We start from the raw sequence: 17380 nt of genomic DNA, 5'->3' as shown, positions 1-17380 counted from the left end.
AAAACGGGGTTGATACTTAGGGAAAAGTAGCTTCTCTGTCTTCCCTTCCTCTCAGACCCCCATCCCCCACCAAAGGCAAAGTGACCAAGGGAATGAGTGGGGGTGTCTGAACGTGAATTTGGACTCACTAAAAATTGAAAACTTTCCTCAACTTCGAAGCCAGAGTAAGTCCATAATATTTTAGTTGCCCTTAGAAAACTCTTGGTTTTCCTTCAGTGATGAACTGATGATTACTTGAAATGCTTTTTATGTTCTCTCTTGACAGCTTTCCCTTCTGAAAAGGAGGAAATTAGAATGGCTTTTTCTAATCTATCTGACATGGTGGGGAAGTATAAACCTGAGAGCAGGATCTGTAGAGGGAAGAGAGAGTTGGTCTCGGCAGGCTCACCACATTCAGGTTAATGCTTCATTTTCTTGTAGTTCAGGCATTTTTGAGTGTAGGAAATTTCAGTTAAACAGAGTTAAATAGAGTAAAAAGGAAAAAAAAAGTGTTGAGTGATATGTCTATATGATAAAATTTAATGCACAGAGCCAATGTTCCTAAAAAGCTATAGTATTCAGATAGACCTTATTTACCAGATAGGTAAAATTGTTCTAGATGGACACCATCAAATACAGTCATGTACAGGCATCTGGTATTTAAGCTGTTTTTAAAAATAAAGGTAGACATTTTTTATTACTATGCCTCGAGATGTTACATTCATCAATTTGTGTTTTATTATAGAAGTGGCAAGAATTCACATGCTGAGTGAGATATGGAATTTTTTCTAAAAACGTTGCTCAGTTGATTGAGCATCCAGGTCTTGGTTTCAGCTCAGGTCATGATCTCATGGTCTTGGGGTCTTGGGAATGAGCCCTGCATCGAGCGTGCCCCCACCCCAAGTTGCTCACACACATGCTCTCTCTAAAAATAAATAAAGAAATCTTTTTAAAAAATTAGTTTACCTACTACTGTAAGTCATAAATTCATTTTCCTTTCTCTTCTCTATTCTTTTTTTCTCTTTTGTTACTTTCTTCTATGTTCTCAACTCCCATCCCTACCACTTGGTGTCTTTCTCCGTGCTACCCCTGCTTTCCCTACGAATAATTTATGCTGGGGTTGAGTGGTTGGACTAGGTATCAGAAACCCAGGTAATATTCATGGCTGAAACGTTGGCATACCCATTTTTCTGGCTGAAGCTGGATTTTCGTGGTCACGGGTTAGACCTGCTGAGTGTTTGCACTTCTGCTCTGTTTGCTGTTTCACATGCAGCGCTTTCACTCTGCACGGTGTAGAAAGGGACCACTCTGTTCTTAGAAACCCTTGGAAAAAGTTGAGGTAATGTACCAACAGTTGGTCTTTTCTCCTTGGAACTCTCGTAAACTGTCTTGTCTTTTGTGGCAAGATGAGAGTTACTCATAGTCTCTCACTTCCTCTTATATATGGGGCTCTACCCCACCTTCTCAGTGTTACTACTAACCTCATATTTGTAGATTCATCATATTTGACCTTTCTAGAATGTTTGATTTTGTTGACTATTACTTCTTCCTTAGTTTCCAGTATACGAGATCTCCTGCTCCTCCTTTTAAGTCAGCCCCCACCTTCCACCCTCTAAACTCTGCCATTCTAGACATCTCTAATGTCTGTTCTGTACAGGACACTTGCACGGCATGAACTCTGGGATGCTCAGCTCATTTCTTCTCTTAATGTCTCAGAAAAAATGTTCCCCTAGCTATCTGATCTAGCACTATCTTCAGAGCCCTGGATCCATATTTTGTCTCCACTGGCTAGATTTATTGACCCAGATTTCTGAGACTTTAATCATACCCAGAATCTATTTCTTTGCCTTTATGGTCTAATATATCACTCAGTCTAATGGTCTTCAGAGCAATGAATCTCAATTGTAAGGGTAGGGTGGGGATTATGGGCCCCATTGAAAATACATTTTGCCTATTAATTACATACATTTTACATATAACCTCCTACTCTCCGGTGGTCTTGGACTCAAAACCTCTGTCTCTGAAAATGTCTGTAAAGTTCTATTTCAGTTTTCCTCCTTGGCTCTTGCCTGCATCTGTGGAATACTTCTTTAATTGATCTCCAGTCCTCAGTGGCTCTTCCTTACTCGCCCTATTGGTGGCAAATTGATTTTCCTAAAGCACAAGCAAAGAGCGTGTAGTTCTTCAGAAACTTTCCATGGTTCATCGAGAAGTCTATACAATCCAACACAAGACCTCTAGCATTCTGCTGCAGGCTCCCATGCTGCATTCCCAGGCTCATCTTCTACGTCCACGTGCTGTAGCCCCCGGCCCCCATAGCCCTTTGTGCTCTGGCCATAGCACTTTCCCCACCCCTAGCTGAGCCTTCCTCCACACTGCTTATGGCCTGGCAGCATTCCCTTTCGCATGCTCTGTCTCCTTCCTCAAGGTCCAGCTCTCGTTGTCATCTCCTGCAAGCCCTTCCTCATTGTCTCCATTTGGAGTGAGCTACCTTTTCCTTTCAGTTGTTAATGGTGAGTGAATTATGTCTCTCATACAGCTTCCACAATTGGATCTGTTGTGGGATGTGTGCCTGACCACTGTGTGCTTCCAGGGAGGCAAAGGGCCCTGCAATGAAGGCATGACTGACTCAGTGAATCTGTGAACCTGCTCTTTGGAATTTTATGTCTCTCAAGACCTCTCGAGTGCTGGAGGTACTCGTAGGGCTGAATCGCTCAAGCCCCTGAGGTTTTGGATCTCGTTTGTACTGAGACCTCCCCCTTCCTGTTCAGGAGCCACCTCCTTATCATCCTCACAGCTGGGGTGTAATGTCAAGCCTTGAGGAACTTGTCCCAATGGTGTAGCAGAGCCATTGAGGTATTGGGTCCCAGGCCACCTGCCTGGATTTTAGCCCCAGCTCTGCCTCTGCTTGCTGTCAGGCCTGACCGTGGGCCATGTATCTTTTTGCTTTGTGTCTCAGTTTTGTTTTTATGTTGCCCTCCAACAGGAAGCCCTGTGGTATCTCTCTCATAGGGTTGAAGTGAGAAACAGAGAGGGTGATTGACCTTGTAGAGCACACAGCATGGTGCCTGGCATATAACAAGCCCTCAGAAGGACTGCAGGCTTCATGCATTAAGGCCCAGGGAAGCTCTTGCTCACTTCTAGGTCAGAGCCAACTACCTGGCAGCACCTGGGCTAGTCAGAGCCCACACATGAACGTATTGTTTCTGTGGGGTCAAGGAGTGTGGAGGTGGCTACGGAAGTTTTGAAAGGAGCCGGAAATATGGGAGACAGGATTTATGATTTCTCTTGAGAACATTAGGATATCTGAGGTGGTGAATATAGTGGTAATGAGGATGGGCTCTGAAGCCAGAGTCTGAATTACAGTCCTAGTTCCACTTTGTCTATGCTGTGAGGTCCCCATGACGTTGCTTAGCTTCTCTGTTTCTCAACTTCTTTGTCTCTGAGTACTTCCTGGGATTATTCACTGGGACAGTCTGTTGAAAGCTCTTGGTAGACTTGCCTCATACATAGTGAAGAGTAAGTAGTGTGTGCTGCGTTTGTTGTCACCCGGTCAGTTCTTCTCCTCTTGCTGATAGCCAGCAACCCTGGGCCCCCAAATCCCTCCAGTGCCAACTGTTGGCCCGGAGTAGTAGAAACCCCTGTAGGCTGGGCATGAACTTTTCAGGTAGCCAAGTCCTCGCCACTGCCTGTCACCTTACATCTGCCGTGTTCTCTTAGTAACAGTTTTGTCTGTCTCCTGCCAACAGATTCCACTCTTGTGCACTCATGTCCAATAAGACTGCTGAGCTCTAAATCTCAAGGAACAGTATGCACAGTTCTCAGACAGAATGAACATCAAGGAGCAGTTAGCACAGTAGTTCTTTTTTTTTTTTTTTTTTTTTTTTTAAAGATTTTATTTATTTATTTGACAGAGAGAAATCACAAGTAGATGGAGAGACAGGCAGAGAGAGAGAGAGGGAAGCAGGCTCTCTGCCGAGCAGAGAGCCCGATGCGGGACCCGATCCCAGGACCCTGAGATCATGACCTGAGCCGAAGGCAGCGGCTTAAACCACTGAGCCACCCAGGCGCCCCGGCACAGTAGTTCTTAACGTGTGGTCCAGAACAGTAGCATCAGTCACCTCTGCGAATTTAGTGCAAGCTCAGGCCTCACCCCAGACCTCCTGAATCAGAAACTCTGGGGGTGGGCTTAGCAGTCTGTGTTCTGATCCCCGTGTCACATTGCGAACTACCAATTTAACGTGTGTACTATATTCATATTGCTTACATCCAGTAAAAACAATTATATTTAACTTTTTACGAAAGCTCTTATTTGTGTTTGGAGCTCACAGATTATATTAAAGCTAACTATTGTCTCCCTCCTCTTTTGTTTTCTTGTTTCAGTCATTAACGGCTATGGTATAGCATCTCATTCTATAAGCATTGTAGAATTTAGTATTTGTGATTGCTAGTTTGGAAAAGTTCTCTTCAAGTGGTTGCTTTGCATTCTGTGAGCATGATTTTTAAGGTGGCTCTAATATACCCATCCCCTAAGTTCTTCATAGATTTTTTCACTCTGCAAATCAGGTACTCAGCTTTTAACTATCATGTTAACTATAATAGAATTAAATATTTGTATTTAGGGTGGGCATAATTTTAGAACTCTATCTTTCAGTATCTTTTTAAAAATTTTATTTGTTGGAGAAAGGGAGAGAGAGAGAGCAAGCATGAGCAGGGGGAGGGGCAGAAGGAGAGGGAGAAGCAGACTTCCCACTGAGCAGGGAGGCTGATGGTAGGCTTGATCCCAGGACTGAGATCATGACCTGAGCCAAAGGTGGACGCTTAATGACTGAGCCACCGAGGTGCCCCTTGAAAGATCTTTATAAAAAAATTTCTGTATATTATCAAGATACAGTTATTTATAATACACTATTAGAGTCTACATTTGACTGTTTAATGTAACCTTAATGTACTTAAAGGCAGTGTGGATTTAGTGGCATCTTTAGCAGTTACCACAATTCTTTTATTTCAGTGAATGAAGATAAGACATTAAGAGTATTTTCTAGAAGAGGTTTGGAGATTGTAATATGCTACAGTTACAGATTTTACTTAACCAAAACCAACAGCACGTCACTAAAGCATTTTGTCTGTAGTTTTAAAACTGAAGTGTTGACAGACATTAGCCCCAAAGCTATACATGTCCTGTTTAGTAATCCTGCTTTCTTCATGTTCATTTACTAGCAAACCCAGGAACACTCCCAATTCCCAGGGCCCTGGGTGCGTGCTATAGGAAGGCAACTATAAAGAGCTTGCGTTTTCAATGAATTTATATCACCTTTTTGAAAATAACAGCATCATGAGAATTGGCTTCCTCTTTGCTCTTCTAGAATGTGAAAATAAAACCACCTTGGATTATTTTATCAAATATTTATTGATTTCACAATGAGACACAATCTCTGCTCTCAAAAATATACATAGATTATTAAAAGAGTAGGTATGTGTGTGGGCAAGTAATTACAAAGCAGCGTGATAAGTACAATAATTGAGGTGTGACAACAGTCCGATGAGGGGGTGATTGGGTTTGAGATGGTGGTGGGAGGTTGACCAGATGAGATTTCATGGGCCAAGTGATGGCATCTTAGGGTTTCATGATTGGGTCAAAGGGAGATTTACCTTTGCAGTGAGTGGCCCAGGGACGAAAAGGAGCAAGGCATGTTTTGGCAGTTACAAACATCCATAAGAGTGTATGTAATGTTCCAGGGATGGAAGAGCAGTTAGGAGATAAGGCCAGAAAGGTCGGGAAGTTCCAGGGCCTTCAGGGCCTTGGAGAACATGGGAAGAGGCCTGGGTTTCAGCTATGGTGATCATGTTAGAGCCAGAGGCACATTTACAGAGCATGACTATTCCTCTGTGCGTTTTCTCTAGAGAGATAAGTCCGTGTCCACAATTCTAGATAAACACATTTTAGCTTTTTTGAAGCACACAGGAATTCAAGAAGAAATGTAGAGGTAAATAAGTACCAGCAGGTGGCCATCCTTTGCTAAATTTCCCCAGTAAGGATGCTAATGATTGTGGGTCAGCATTCCCTCCATAAATGTGCCCAGAATGGCACAACAATGACATACTGTATTTCAAACAGTTGTAATTCATGGTCTGTGGGGAATATTGTGGGAGGTACCTAGAAAACATGACATGGTTTCAGTCTTGAAAATATATTGTCTTTCTTAAAGAATCCTAGTCATCTTTCAGGGATGCAGTTAGGGATATCGCTAACTAGTGAAGGGAAATCTGCCCCGGGGGCCCTAACACATGCCCAAACAGTGGGAGGAGTAGTTAGTTTCCGCCAGAGGCGTGAGCATCTGGGTAGAGGTTGTGACCTAGGCAGGGTTTGTTCAGTGGCTGGCATATTCAACTGCCATTAGAGTATTTGCCAGGCAGAGGGAGAATTCCAGAGAGTATCAGTCCTGTGTTCTTGCCCTTAAATTGTATACACTGAAGACATAGGCAAAGCACTACAGTATGATATTTTATGTGGCTTAATAATCACCTGTGCCTCCTATGGAGTACTGAAATGTCAGTACTCTTGATACTGGAAGAGGCTCTTTATAAGGGGAAATTCCTTCATCCAGGCTTTCTTAGGGTTTTCTGACCCTGTTTCAACTCCCCAGATGCTCCATATCCATCCAGCATCCCTTTCAACTACTAGCTTCAGCTTTCATCCAAGGATTTTCAAGTTTGTTTGTTTGTTTGTTTGTTTGTTTTTAAATCAGCAAGTATCAGCAGCTGTAGGACACAAAAGCAGTAGTGTTGTTTGACTTATGTATGTCAGAGAATGTGGGAAAGTGTTTTGGAAGGGTCTTTCTTAGTAATTTACATTTACCCATAATGTTTTCTAAAATGCAAGTGAATGCTTTCAAAAAGATGACCTCTAGCGGCCACTTTGCTTTTAGTTGTTTTCTCTGAATGGTACTTCATTCTGCTCATCAATCGGTCTATGTGGAATTAAAATTTGTATAATCCTTTCTGTAAACCAGGGTAATAACATGTAAGAAAGCATTTGTCCCATCTGTTTTTCTTTCACTGCTTAAATTTGATTCCCAAATCAATTATCTTTTGAAGTAAATAGAAAGTAGTCATGAGAAATTTATCAGCTTAGAGTTATATTATCTGTCTGAGTGGTTTGATTTTCTTGAGTTGATCCTGTGGTCTTTTTCCCTCTCATACACGGTAGGCGTTCTGTGAATTTTTTACACAGGAATATGTATATTAAGGGATCCATACAAATGTTAGTTGCTGCCAAAAAGAGAGTTGTTTCTTTAGCTATAAACAATTGATTTTGCAACCTGCAGTCAGTCTTGCTGTTGGTTTGACTGTGAGTGTATGGAACTCGGGCAAAATGAAATGGAGCAAAACACACAAAGAATACAGCCACAACAACAAATACTTTACCTTCCAGCTTTGTGTTGTGTTTGCGGTCCTTACTTCCGGACTTTCGATAAGAGTTGTATACTTTCTTTGCAATCACCACATAAAACAGAAGCATTAGGACAAAAACAGTCCAGAAAATGAACTGGCATACGTTGTTCACCCCTTGATGCCATTTCAGCCCCAGCGGGCCCTTCAAGGAGGCACACTTTTTCACGGATGACGGCGTTGCTTCCTTGTTGCTCAAGATTATATTTGGCAGAGAGATGAGAAACAAAAGGAGCCAAATGAGGATTGAGACTAGTTTTGCAAAATCAGGTTTTTGGACGAAGAATTTTCCAAAAGGCCTGATGATCTTGAGGAATCTGTCAAAGGCTATAAAGCCTAGCAGTATGATCCCTACATACATGGTCTCATAAAAGATGACCGCGGAGAAACGACACACAAAGGCCCGGAGTTGCCAGGGTCCGAGGTGTGAGTCGGAGAGGATTTTGAATGGAAGTGTGAGCGTCATTATCAAGTCGGCCACCAGAGTATTTTTGAGGTAGACAACGAAGGTGGAGGAGCTGGGGATGTGAAGGAACACCCACAGGGCCAGAGTGTTCAGCAGGATGCCGAGGACGAACACGACCGTGTAGATGGCTGGGAACACCAACTGCGCTACCCGTGTGTCTCTGGGGCACCGCTCAGACCCATTGAAGCTCTTGATCGCTGTGGTGTTCATGGTTGCCAGTGTCCGCTATCACAGATAACCACACACACAAAGGGAAAGAAGCATTTCATAATTTTCAGAGTGCTATGTTTAAAAGCAGTCTTTTAAACATAGGTGTGTAGCATATTAACACCTTACATTTACTCATCGCATTCAGTAGAGGAGTTGAAAAGGAACATATTGTTTCTAGCTAGGGTTTTTTAAACATGTACTACATTTTTGGGACCTGCAATAGTACCATTACTTTTACATCCTTATGCAACCCAAATAACAGGTTCTACCTCCTTTGTAAGTGCTCCTTTTAACATGCAGTAAAGCAAAACCCATTTAAGAAGGCATAATTCATGTCAGATTGTTGCATATTATATATTTCCTTATGCTCATAATCTATGGTTTCTAGAATGTCTACCTTAAAGCGTTCCCTCCCCGCCCCAAACATTTTCTTTCTCTTATAAGCAAGCCCACTTATAATAAAAGTTGAAATTCACCTTTGTTTGGGAGAATCCTGAGCTGTTTCTTCTGATTGAGGCAGTGTTTGGTTTGGCCCATGGAGAGCATATGAAGCAAGTGTTGTTCTGCTTTCTTATACCGGGTTTCCTTCCTCATTTTCACGTGTGTAATGTGATCAATTAGAATGTCTTCATATTTAAACCTTTGCAGATTTTCTAATAAGCCTCTTTTATATGAAACTTAGGTGCTGTTAGTCTACTGTGACTTGAATATCTTTATATTTTCTTATCTAATACCTTTTGGCAATTTATCTTTTCTATCTACACAGCAGTCAGTGGAATTTTTGAGTGCCTCTTGTATCTAATAATAGGTGGGAGAAAAATAAGTTAGTCCCAAACTACAGCCATGGAGGAGAGAGCAAGTGCTGATTCTAAAATCAGAATCATCATCTGCACTCTTGTAGACTGCTTTGTCCAGAAATCTGTGTTCAGTAGGATGACCTCTTATTTTTACATTTATCTCAGTCTTTTGGTCTTTTATCTCAGAGAGATAAACATATTTTCCAAAAGTTAAGGGCTGTTAGACACAGATTTGGGGGGTTAGAGTCCAAGATCCAGCAATTATTGCGTGCTAGATCATAGACAAATGATTTAAGAACTTTCTGCCTCAGTTTCCTCATCTATATACTGGATGTAATGAGATTATATACCTCATGGTGTTAATGAGAAGAGAAAATGAGTGTCAGTTGTCTAGAATTGTGGCGGGTATGTAGGAAACGCTAAGAAACATTCACCCCTTCCTGCAGTGATGAGTGAACTGCACATTTCAGTAGAGATAATTTCACTCATTAGAAACCATTTTTGGAAATTTCTCTATATCTAATGCTGTATGTGAACTGCTGAAGACTCAGGAATTTCATCAGTCAGCCTTGGGTCAAAGTCTATAAAATGTATCCTTTAAATCTCTTCCAAGTTTGAAAGGGTGTAATTGCTGCTTTATGTAGAGACACTTGTCCATGAATCGAAATGTTTCCCTGCCAGGTAGATAAAGGGAAGGGGAAAATTAAGAGACCTTATGAGGGGAATGTGGAGTTCTCCATGGAGTTTCACATCATAGTTTTTACTGCACATTTCATGACAGGGTTGAGCAGACTGTGGTTGTGTTGGTGGAGAATTTTGGGATCGCCTGGTTCTGGATTCTGAGAAGAAAAATTTCATGTTCCACTGGATGTTTAAAACATGAGGCAATAGGATGCCTGATAATTTTTTGGGAACTACCAATTGTGGCACAGTTTAAAAAATGTATGTTTGACTCAAATAAATTGTTTCTTGGAAATACAGATTCTGGATTTCATTATTGTGATGGAACATAATTTAAACATGCATCTTCTTGCTTGCTTCAGTGGAGGAGAAATTTTTACTTTCTAAGTAGAAGTATTTGACCTACATAATTAAGTATAAATTTCCCTAAATCTCCAAAACCATTATCTAGATGGAGGTTTGGAATAGTTTCAGTTTAAATAAGGAAATGCTGTACAAGAAAATTTCATAATATGAAAACTGGAAATCACATTTTGGTCAACTTTCAAAATGTCCAAGTGTGGGAAACTTTCAAAAGAGGAACTGACTTAACGGTGCCCATTTCTGAAGTTAGGGAATATGTTCTTTCAAATGGGGCACGTTTCAAAATGTTTGACCATACTAAATATCCAATAGACCACACATTGCTATAGGTCTATGTGCTTAACCTGCCCAGCAGAGATGTTAGGAGCACTGTCTTAGGAGTGGGAATGCCTGGGTTCAATCTCTTACTGGAGCTCTTATTTTCTTGTGACCTTGGGCAAATTATTTATGTTTTCCATGAAACAGTTGCCTTCTCCTTACAATGAAAATAAATAATAGTATTTACTTTGTTGGGTTGTTCAGGAAATGAAATGAGTGAAAATTCACCAAGTGCACAGACTAATGTATGTCATGTAGAAGATGTTAGTATGTTTCTTGTTGAATAAAGTTAACAGTGGGATACCGTGTATACGTTTGGGGAAAGATCACAAATGACGGGTAGGGAAAAATCAAAGATGAAACGAAAGGTTCCCAAAATTAGAAATTTGCCAAATGGGAAGAAACCAAATTTTAAGTCCTATATGTAGTCAAAACCAATAAAATTTGTATAGCTAGTAGTTATACTGCTCTAAATGATAATATGTTATTTACTTTTCAACAAAAATCCTCAGGTATTGGTCCCATTTTGAGGCAAACAGTTAAGCAGTTTGAACAATGATGCATTCAAGCCAACTTCGGACCCACGCAGTCTGGTTCAGAGGTCATGCTCAGAGCCCGCCTCACACTCCCAACTGTCAGAAACCACAGTGTGAACTGGAATTGTTTACTAGATTCTAGACTTTCTGGGCTTTGTATTACTTATTGATGAGTGAAGAGTTTAAAGTTTAAATTTAAAGTTTAATGAATTTGTGAAACTTTTTCCCTTATGGTGAATTACATGGTTGAAAATATAAAATGGTTCCAAGTGGTGTGATCTGGATAGAATTAAAGAAGATACATTTAAAGTTCATAGAAATTAGAAGCCTGCCAAATGGCAATAAATTATTTTTCTCATTTGTAGTCTCTTTTGGGATTTTCCTTTGGATCAGAGTTAATAGTCTAAAGATTCCTGTTGATGTGGTTAACTCGTACCATCTAAATAATATCTGAAAAGATGAGGAAGTATTTGTTTTGATTTGGAATGAAAGTCATAGTGGGAACTCCTACAAAAAGAGCCTTTTACTTCCCATCAGATCATAGCATGGTACTTTCTCAGATGACATAAAATTGTTTAAGAAATTCCACATGGGATTAACTGAAAGTGGAAATAATAATAAGCTAAAATAAGTTATGTAGTTTAACATTAACTGTAGAAGTGTCTATAAGTAAAATCAGTATTAGAAAATCTCTACAGATAAGTAGAAACAATGAAGTCTTAATATTACCTTAAACATATTAATATCTGTTTTCTTTTATTATAAAAGATAAGCAAGTTTGAGGAATTCAAATATAAGCATATGTATAGTAGAAACTGAAAGTTAATCTCCCCTTACATATGTATACCTGTGTGTGCAAATATATATATTTACCTTTATTGACATACTAGATCTTTATTTCCTTTCATGTTAGTCTGTGAAGATTTACCTGTTTTTTTTTTTTTTTTTAAAGTTATGCTATAGAAAGTTACCATAGTTTGGTTAAGCCATTACCGATTGACATTTCATGTTTTTTCTTTTTTCCAAATTTTTCTCTCTTAAAAACAGTACTGTAGATTACATGTATGTCCATATATTTTTGTGTAGTTGTTTCAACATATTTGTAGAAAATTTCCTGGAAGTGGGATTGCTGGACAAAAGCTGTGCAACAAAATGTTGAATGGTATTTTCGGATAGATTTCCAGAAAGATTATACCAATTTACACTCTCACTAAGTGGGATTTTTCCTTTCAACACTGTTGTAAAAATCTCTTAAAGCAATTCTAAACTTATAGGTGAAAAAAAAAACCCCATGCAATTTAAATGTAAATATACTTGTTTATTAGTGAGAGTATATATTTTTTTGTATTTTTAATGTATTTAATACATTTTTTACATATTTTACATACATACATATTTTTAATGTATTTAATACATTAAAATACAATACATTGTATTTTTAATGTATTTAATACATTTGTATTTCTCTTGGAATTTGATTTTTTTATGTCCTTTTCCCATTTAAAAAGATCAGGCTGTTTCTCTTTATTTACTGACTTGTATGTGCATTTCTACATATTTAGTTCCAACTGGCATCACTGTAATCTCACTTTGGGCATTTCCAGTCAACAGTGATCACCCAGATCAGGCACCGGAATCTATAGTTTTTAGTTTTTTTTTTTTTTTAATTTTTATTTTTTATTTTATTTCTTTTCAGCGTAACAGTATTCATTGTTTTTGCCCCACACCCAGTGCTCCATGCAATCCGTGCCCTTTCTAATACCCACCACCTGGTTCCCCCGGTTCCCCCAACCTCCCACCCCCCGGTTTTTATTTTGTTTTTAATGTAAAGCTGCTGAAACACTTAGATTCCTGAATAGTGGGTTCTTCTTGTGATTGTTCTCTCCCTGTTTTTAGAGTTCTGGTCCAGGGTTTGTCAATCATCTTTTCTAAAGAACCACCTAGTAAATATTTTGGTTTTATGGCCGTGCAGTCTTCACCACAACCCAGCTACTCAATCCTGTTGTTGGAGCTGATAACCAACCACGGATAAAACCTGTGGGTGGTGGCCGTGTTCTAATACACCTCATTGTGGCCCCTGACACTGGAATTTCATATAACTTTAATACAGCATGAAATTTTAATTATAGTATTTTCTCTGTTGATATTTGAAAATGTAAAAACCATTCTTAAGTTGGTGATCCAAAAAGGGGGAGTTGACTGGGTTTGGCTTGCAGGCTATACTTTGCCACACCTGGTTTAGACTGTTTCTGTAAAAACCACTGTGATATCAAACTGCCCCTAACCAGCATCCTTCGGACTTGTTAGCTCCTAAGGCTATTAACAAAGCTACATTTTGTTTGTCTCATCTGAATTTTTCAACTTCTGGATCTGAGTCTACAAAATTTGGCTTCCTTTTTTTTTCTTTTTTTAAGTTATTATGAAATCTGGGATTTGATATGTATATTAAAATTCTTAAACCTGGAAATAGTGACCTGTTCTGTGTGTCCTGAGTACTCTGTAAATACTGATCTCTCGGTCCGTCTTGAGTAGATTCAGTTTGATTTTTGATATAGGAGTGTATGCTGTGTCGTGTCATTGAATAAGGAATTCCCAAAAAAGTGTGATTTAGAGTTTAATGTAATTTTTTTCATTTTATATATAAAAACATAGGTAATTCTGAACACTTTATAGTTCTTTTTTAAGAATACTGTAATACCATTGGCATTTCTGTTTTTCTGTTCTTTTCTTTCTTTTAGGGAAATTGTCCTCTCAGTGAGTTAATTTCATACAAAGGGAAAGATTATTTGGGAAAGTCTTTGCCCACTCTGCAGTCTCTCAGCAGTTCATGTGGTCATGGCACCATGGTGTCAGTTCTAACCCACTCTGTACCCCCTGACTCGGATCAGTTGAGGGGTGGATTTGCCCTTCATTTTTCTTGTATGCAAAGTAAGAAGACAGATGAGTTGGCCTCTGGTTTTCTTCCGTTTTAACTATCTTGCTGTTCTTACAGAATGTGCACACTTACACATGTGATGTTAAAGTGAATTGTGTTAGTCTACGTGGCTAGAATGTAGACTAGCACTATGTAGAACATGCCTCATTTTTGATGCATTTCTTTTTGTGCTTCACCTCTAACACGCAGTGCTTGCCTGTAGAAGTGCCGAGGAAGTAAATGGAACCACTTGAGAATAGATCTCATTTAGAAAGTTGAGCGAGTTCAACTTTGCCCTGATATTTAGCTCAGCAGAATTTGTGGAGGATTTAGATAAAAATTGATTAATACTGAAGTTCAGTGAACTTCCATATACTGCAACTCACCCTCTGTTTTTCCCCCCTCTCATCATATTTTGATACTGGTATTCATGCCTTATATTTGAGAATCACCTCTGGGGATCATAAATAATTGAAATAAATAATACCAGCTTCCAAGTCTATTATATATTTTGTTTGTGCTAAAAATAGTGACTACGGCTTGTGTAGAATCATATTTCATTATTATTTACTTATGTACTAATTGATGTGTTTTGGTACTTTCACTAAAGACTTTGTCCAATGATGTGTCATAAAAGTTTTTGCAATTATCCTTTATTACAAGGGTTTGATGTTTGATGTAGGAGTATATAAGAGGTGAGCTGTGATATCTAATGTCTTTGAACAAAGTAATTCCAACAAAGTGTGCTTTAGAGTTTAATATACTTTTTTTTTTTATATTTCACACAAGTGACAAACCAGTAATTAGAAACATTTTACCCACTTTTCCGCTAATAGTTATGCTTTGCAATCGCATATTCACATTTGTTTTTCTCACTGAAGCAATATTCACTAACCCAAATAGCAGGTAGTTTCTGAAAGCTAGTTAATAAAGGTAAGTGGCAATGATGGTATTTTACCATTAATAAAACTGGTTTCTCTAGGATTAAGGAAATACTCAAAGAGTTTTTTGGTATTACAAGGTCATAGAAATAACTTTTAAATAAATAGCAAAATAAATTTTGCTATTTCTGCTCTTTTTATTGGACAAGTATTTTAAAACCTATCTTTTTAATGAAAATTTAAAAAGTTCAGTCCAGTTACCATTTCAATTAGTTTAAATTTCTTAGGCTTTTGCTAATAGTTAGTTAGAAGTTAGTAGTTTTTATAGTCTTTGTTAAGTGTCCCACTTAAAATATTATAATGAGTATCACAATAGATCAGCATTTGGTCAGGGACTAGAGTGTATGCAGATCTCAGTATAATTTTCAGTCAGAAGTTTTTTTTATCAGCTTTATCATTTTTCCTTAGTTGATTATAACTTGATAATTACACTGTGTTCAATAACGTATTAAAAAAATTACAACAGATATCCTATGGTCACCCACATTGCTAACACTTTATAAATCATGACTTCCATGTAGTTTGGCTTATAACCACGATTGATTAGATACAGTTCATTTTGCTAAACATCTACATGTTAGGTTTCTTTTTCTACATTTTAAGACAGCTTTTACTACTGGATAAGTAAATGAAAATGACTTCCATTGTTTTCTACTACTTGTTTAGAGACTCATTGTTACCAACTCAGCTTACTATTAGTCGGTATTTTTACACAATGCTTTCCTTTTGGATATTCCAGACGCTAATAGGTTGGAATATTACCTCAGGTGTTTTACATTGGAGTCTCTTCACTTGGGTCACCACCATCCTGTTCTTTTTTCCTGTTTTGTTGGGATGGAGACGTTGCAGAATTGCAGCACTTAAGCATACTCATTAAGGAATTTTTGAAGGACTTGCAGAGGAAAAAGTAGATGAATGGATCCAGGCATGCATTTAAGGAAGTCAACCAAAGTGTGCTTTCTTTAACATAAAACAGAGTATTCTCAGCGGAGCAGTCAAAGACATCCCGGGTTTGGCTCAGGGTGTAGGGAATGCGAGCAAAATGGAAAGGAACAAAACAAATAAAAAATACAGCAATGATAATGAAAACTTTGATGTTTACCTTTTTCTTGGGGACTTTGCCTACGCCCCTTGTTCTCACATATGACCTGTATAGTTCTTTTGTAATGAGTGTATAACATACAATGACAATTAAAAAATTAATCCAGAAAATGACTTGACAGATGTAATTGACTATTTCATGCCAGACCAGACCAAACTCTGATTTGAGGAAAGAGCATTTCTTCACATTCTTGTCTTTTGGCCTCCTGTTGGTCAGAATCATGTTGGGCAAAGAGAGTAAGAACATGAATGCCCAAATTATGACAGAGAGAATTTTAGCCCCCAAGAGATTGCTGGGGTTGGACATCTTAAATGGCCTGGTGGTTTTCTGGTAGCGATCAATGGTTATCAGTCCAAGGAATGAAATACTGATGTACATTGTGAAATAAAATATGACAGAGGTCACTTGGCACACAAAGGTTCTCAGTGGTCCTGTTCCCAGTTTGGCATCGCTGAGAATTTTGAATGGAAAAGTCAGAATCATGAGAAGATCAGAAATGACTGTGTTCTTAAGAAAAATGATAAAGTTAGATTTATTGCGGATTTGAAAGAAAATCCTCATAGCCAGACTGTTTGTGATGAGTCCAACAAAAAACAGGACAGTGTAAAGGAGCGGAAAGAGGACCTGTGTGATCTTGTAATCTCTGGTGCATAAACTGCCATTTGCAGCCACAGAGGTGAGGTTGTCCATGGCTCGTGTTTCTTCTTCACTACCTAGGAGAGGAGAGTAGGGATGGTTATTTTCAATCCCAGACTGTCGATTTTGGTCTTCTCTCTGTGTAACTTTTTAAAAAAAGTATTTTGTTTATTTATTTGGGGGAGAGTGAGCAAGAGAGCGCACACAAGCATAACAACAGGAGGGGGTGCAGAGGGAGAAGGAGAAGGTTTACCGCTGAGCAGGAAGCCCAAACTGGGGGTCCATGTGGGCTCAATCCCAGGATCCTGGGATTATGACTTTAGCGGAAGGCAGATGCTTATCTGACTGAGCCACCCAGGCGCCCTCTGGACAGCTTTTTCTAAAAACGGAGCTTTCCGTTACTAGAAACGGAAATTATTGTGACAGTAAGAATACAGAAAATTGAATCTCGGAATACTTAATTGTGGCAAATAAGAAATAAAATGATCTGAAGTACGTTATGTGAAGGTAGAGATACTTTGGATTTCTCAATTGTGAAATGTTTGCCTCTTAAAGGACGTTTTTGTTAGGCACATGCAGACAGTATATAGAAATGGGAAGGGAAACATGGACTGTGCTTTGTTCCTTTACAGCTTCATTTCCATGCCATTTAGCTTTTTAAATTTCTATTCACAGTCACTTTTTCTGTATTCTCATTATTCCTGGGCTTCATTTACTCTGATAACCATCAAAGGGTTCCAAGGAGAAATGACGGATAATTGGCTCTTAGAATTTAAAAGTAGAAAGGGGCAAGAAATTTGTATAAAATCACTTGAAGGAAATTTATTGTTAAATATTAAATCAGATATAAAACTTTATAATTGGAAGATATTTCTGCCTGTATATTGCTCAGTCACCCATTCAGAAATCAGCCTCAGACTAATTTTTTAGCTCCAAATATTTTAACCTACATATATCTTATTTCTGACTTTGCACAATATATTTG

General features: G+C 38.6%; 3 protein-coding genes across 9 annotated transcripts in view; 1 reads left to right on the top strand and 2 right to left on the bottom strand.

Moving 5' to 3' along the window:
* Positions 1-17380, top strand: part of MED12L (mediator complex subunit 12L) — a 322475-nt gene that overhangs the window by 223155 nt on the left and 81940 nt on the right. The gene's annotated exons all lie outside the window — the stretch shown is intronic.
* Positions 813-8676, bottom strand: P2RY13 (purinergic receptor P2Y13). 3 transcript variants are annotated; one of them, XM_032345459.1, is made up of 3 exons: positions 8584-8676; positions 7408-8122; positions 813-904 (listed from the first exon to the last, which is right to left on the bottom strand). In XM_032345459.1, exons 2-3 carry the CDS (start codon positions 8105-8107, stop codon positions 888-890), a joined length of 717 nt encoding a protein of 238 aa, XP_032201350.1. In that variant the 5' UTR covers positions 8108-8122; positions 8584-8676; the 3' UTR covers positions 813-887. The 3 variants fall into 3 exon arrangements, with proteins under 3 accessions (XP_032201350.1, XP_032201333.1, XP_032201341.1); XM_032345442.1 differs by lacking the exon at positions 813-904 and having other exon boundaries at positions 5003-8122; XM_032345450.1 differs by lacking the exon at positions 813-904 and having other exon boundaries at positions 5003-8119; positions 8584-8668.
* The window catches only part of P2RY12 (purinergic receptor P2Y12), a 42545-nt gene continuing 39623 nt past the window's right edge, over positions 14459-17380 (bottom strand). For both annotated transcript variants that reach the window (XM_032345427.1, XM_032345417.1), the window contains exon 3: positions 14459-16472. In XM_032345427.1, the coding sequence (XP_032201318.1) occupies positions 15430-16449 (1020 nt within the window). In that variant the 5' untranslated portion in view covers positions 16450-16472 and the 3' untranslated portion in view covers positions 14459-15429. The remainder of the gene's footprint in view (positions 16473-17380) is intronic.

Source organism: Mustela erminea, chromosome 1, assembly GCF_009829155.1.
Source record: "Mustela erminea isolate mMusErm1 chromosome 1, mMusErm1.Pri, whole genome shotgun sequence".
NCBI lineage: Eukaryota > Metazoa > Chordata > Mammalia > Carnivora > Mustelidae > Mustela > Mustela erminea.
This window is presented reverse-complemented; position numbering and strand designations above follow the sequence as displayed.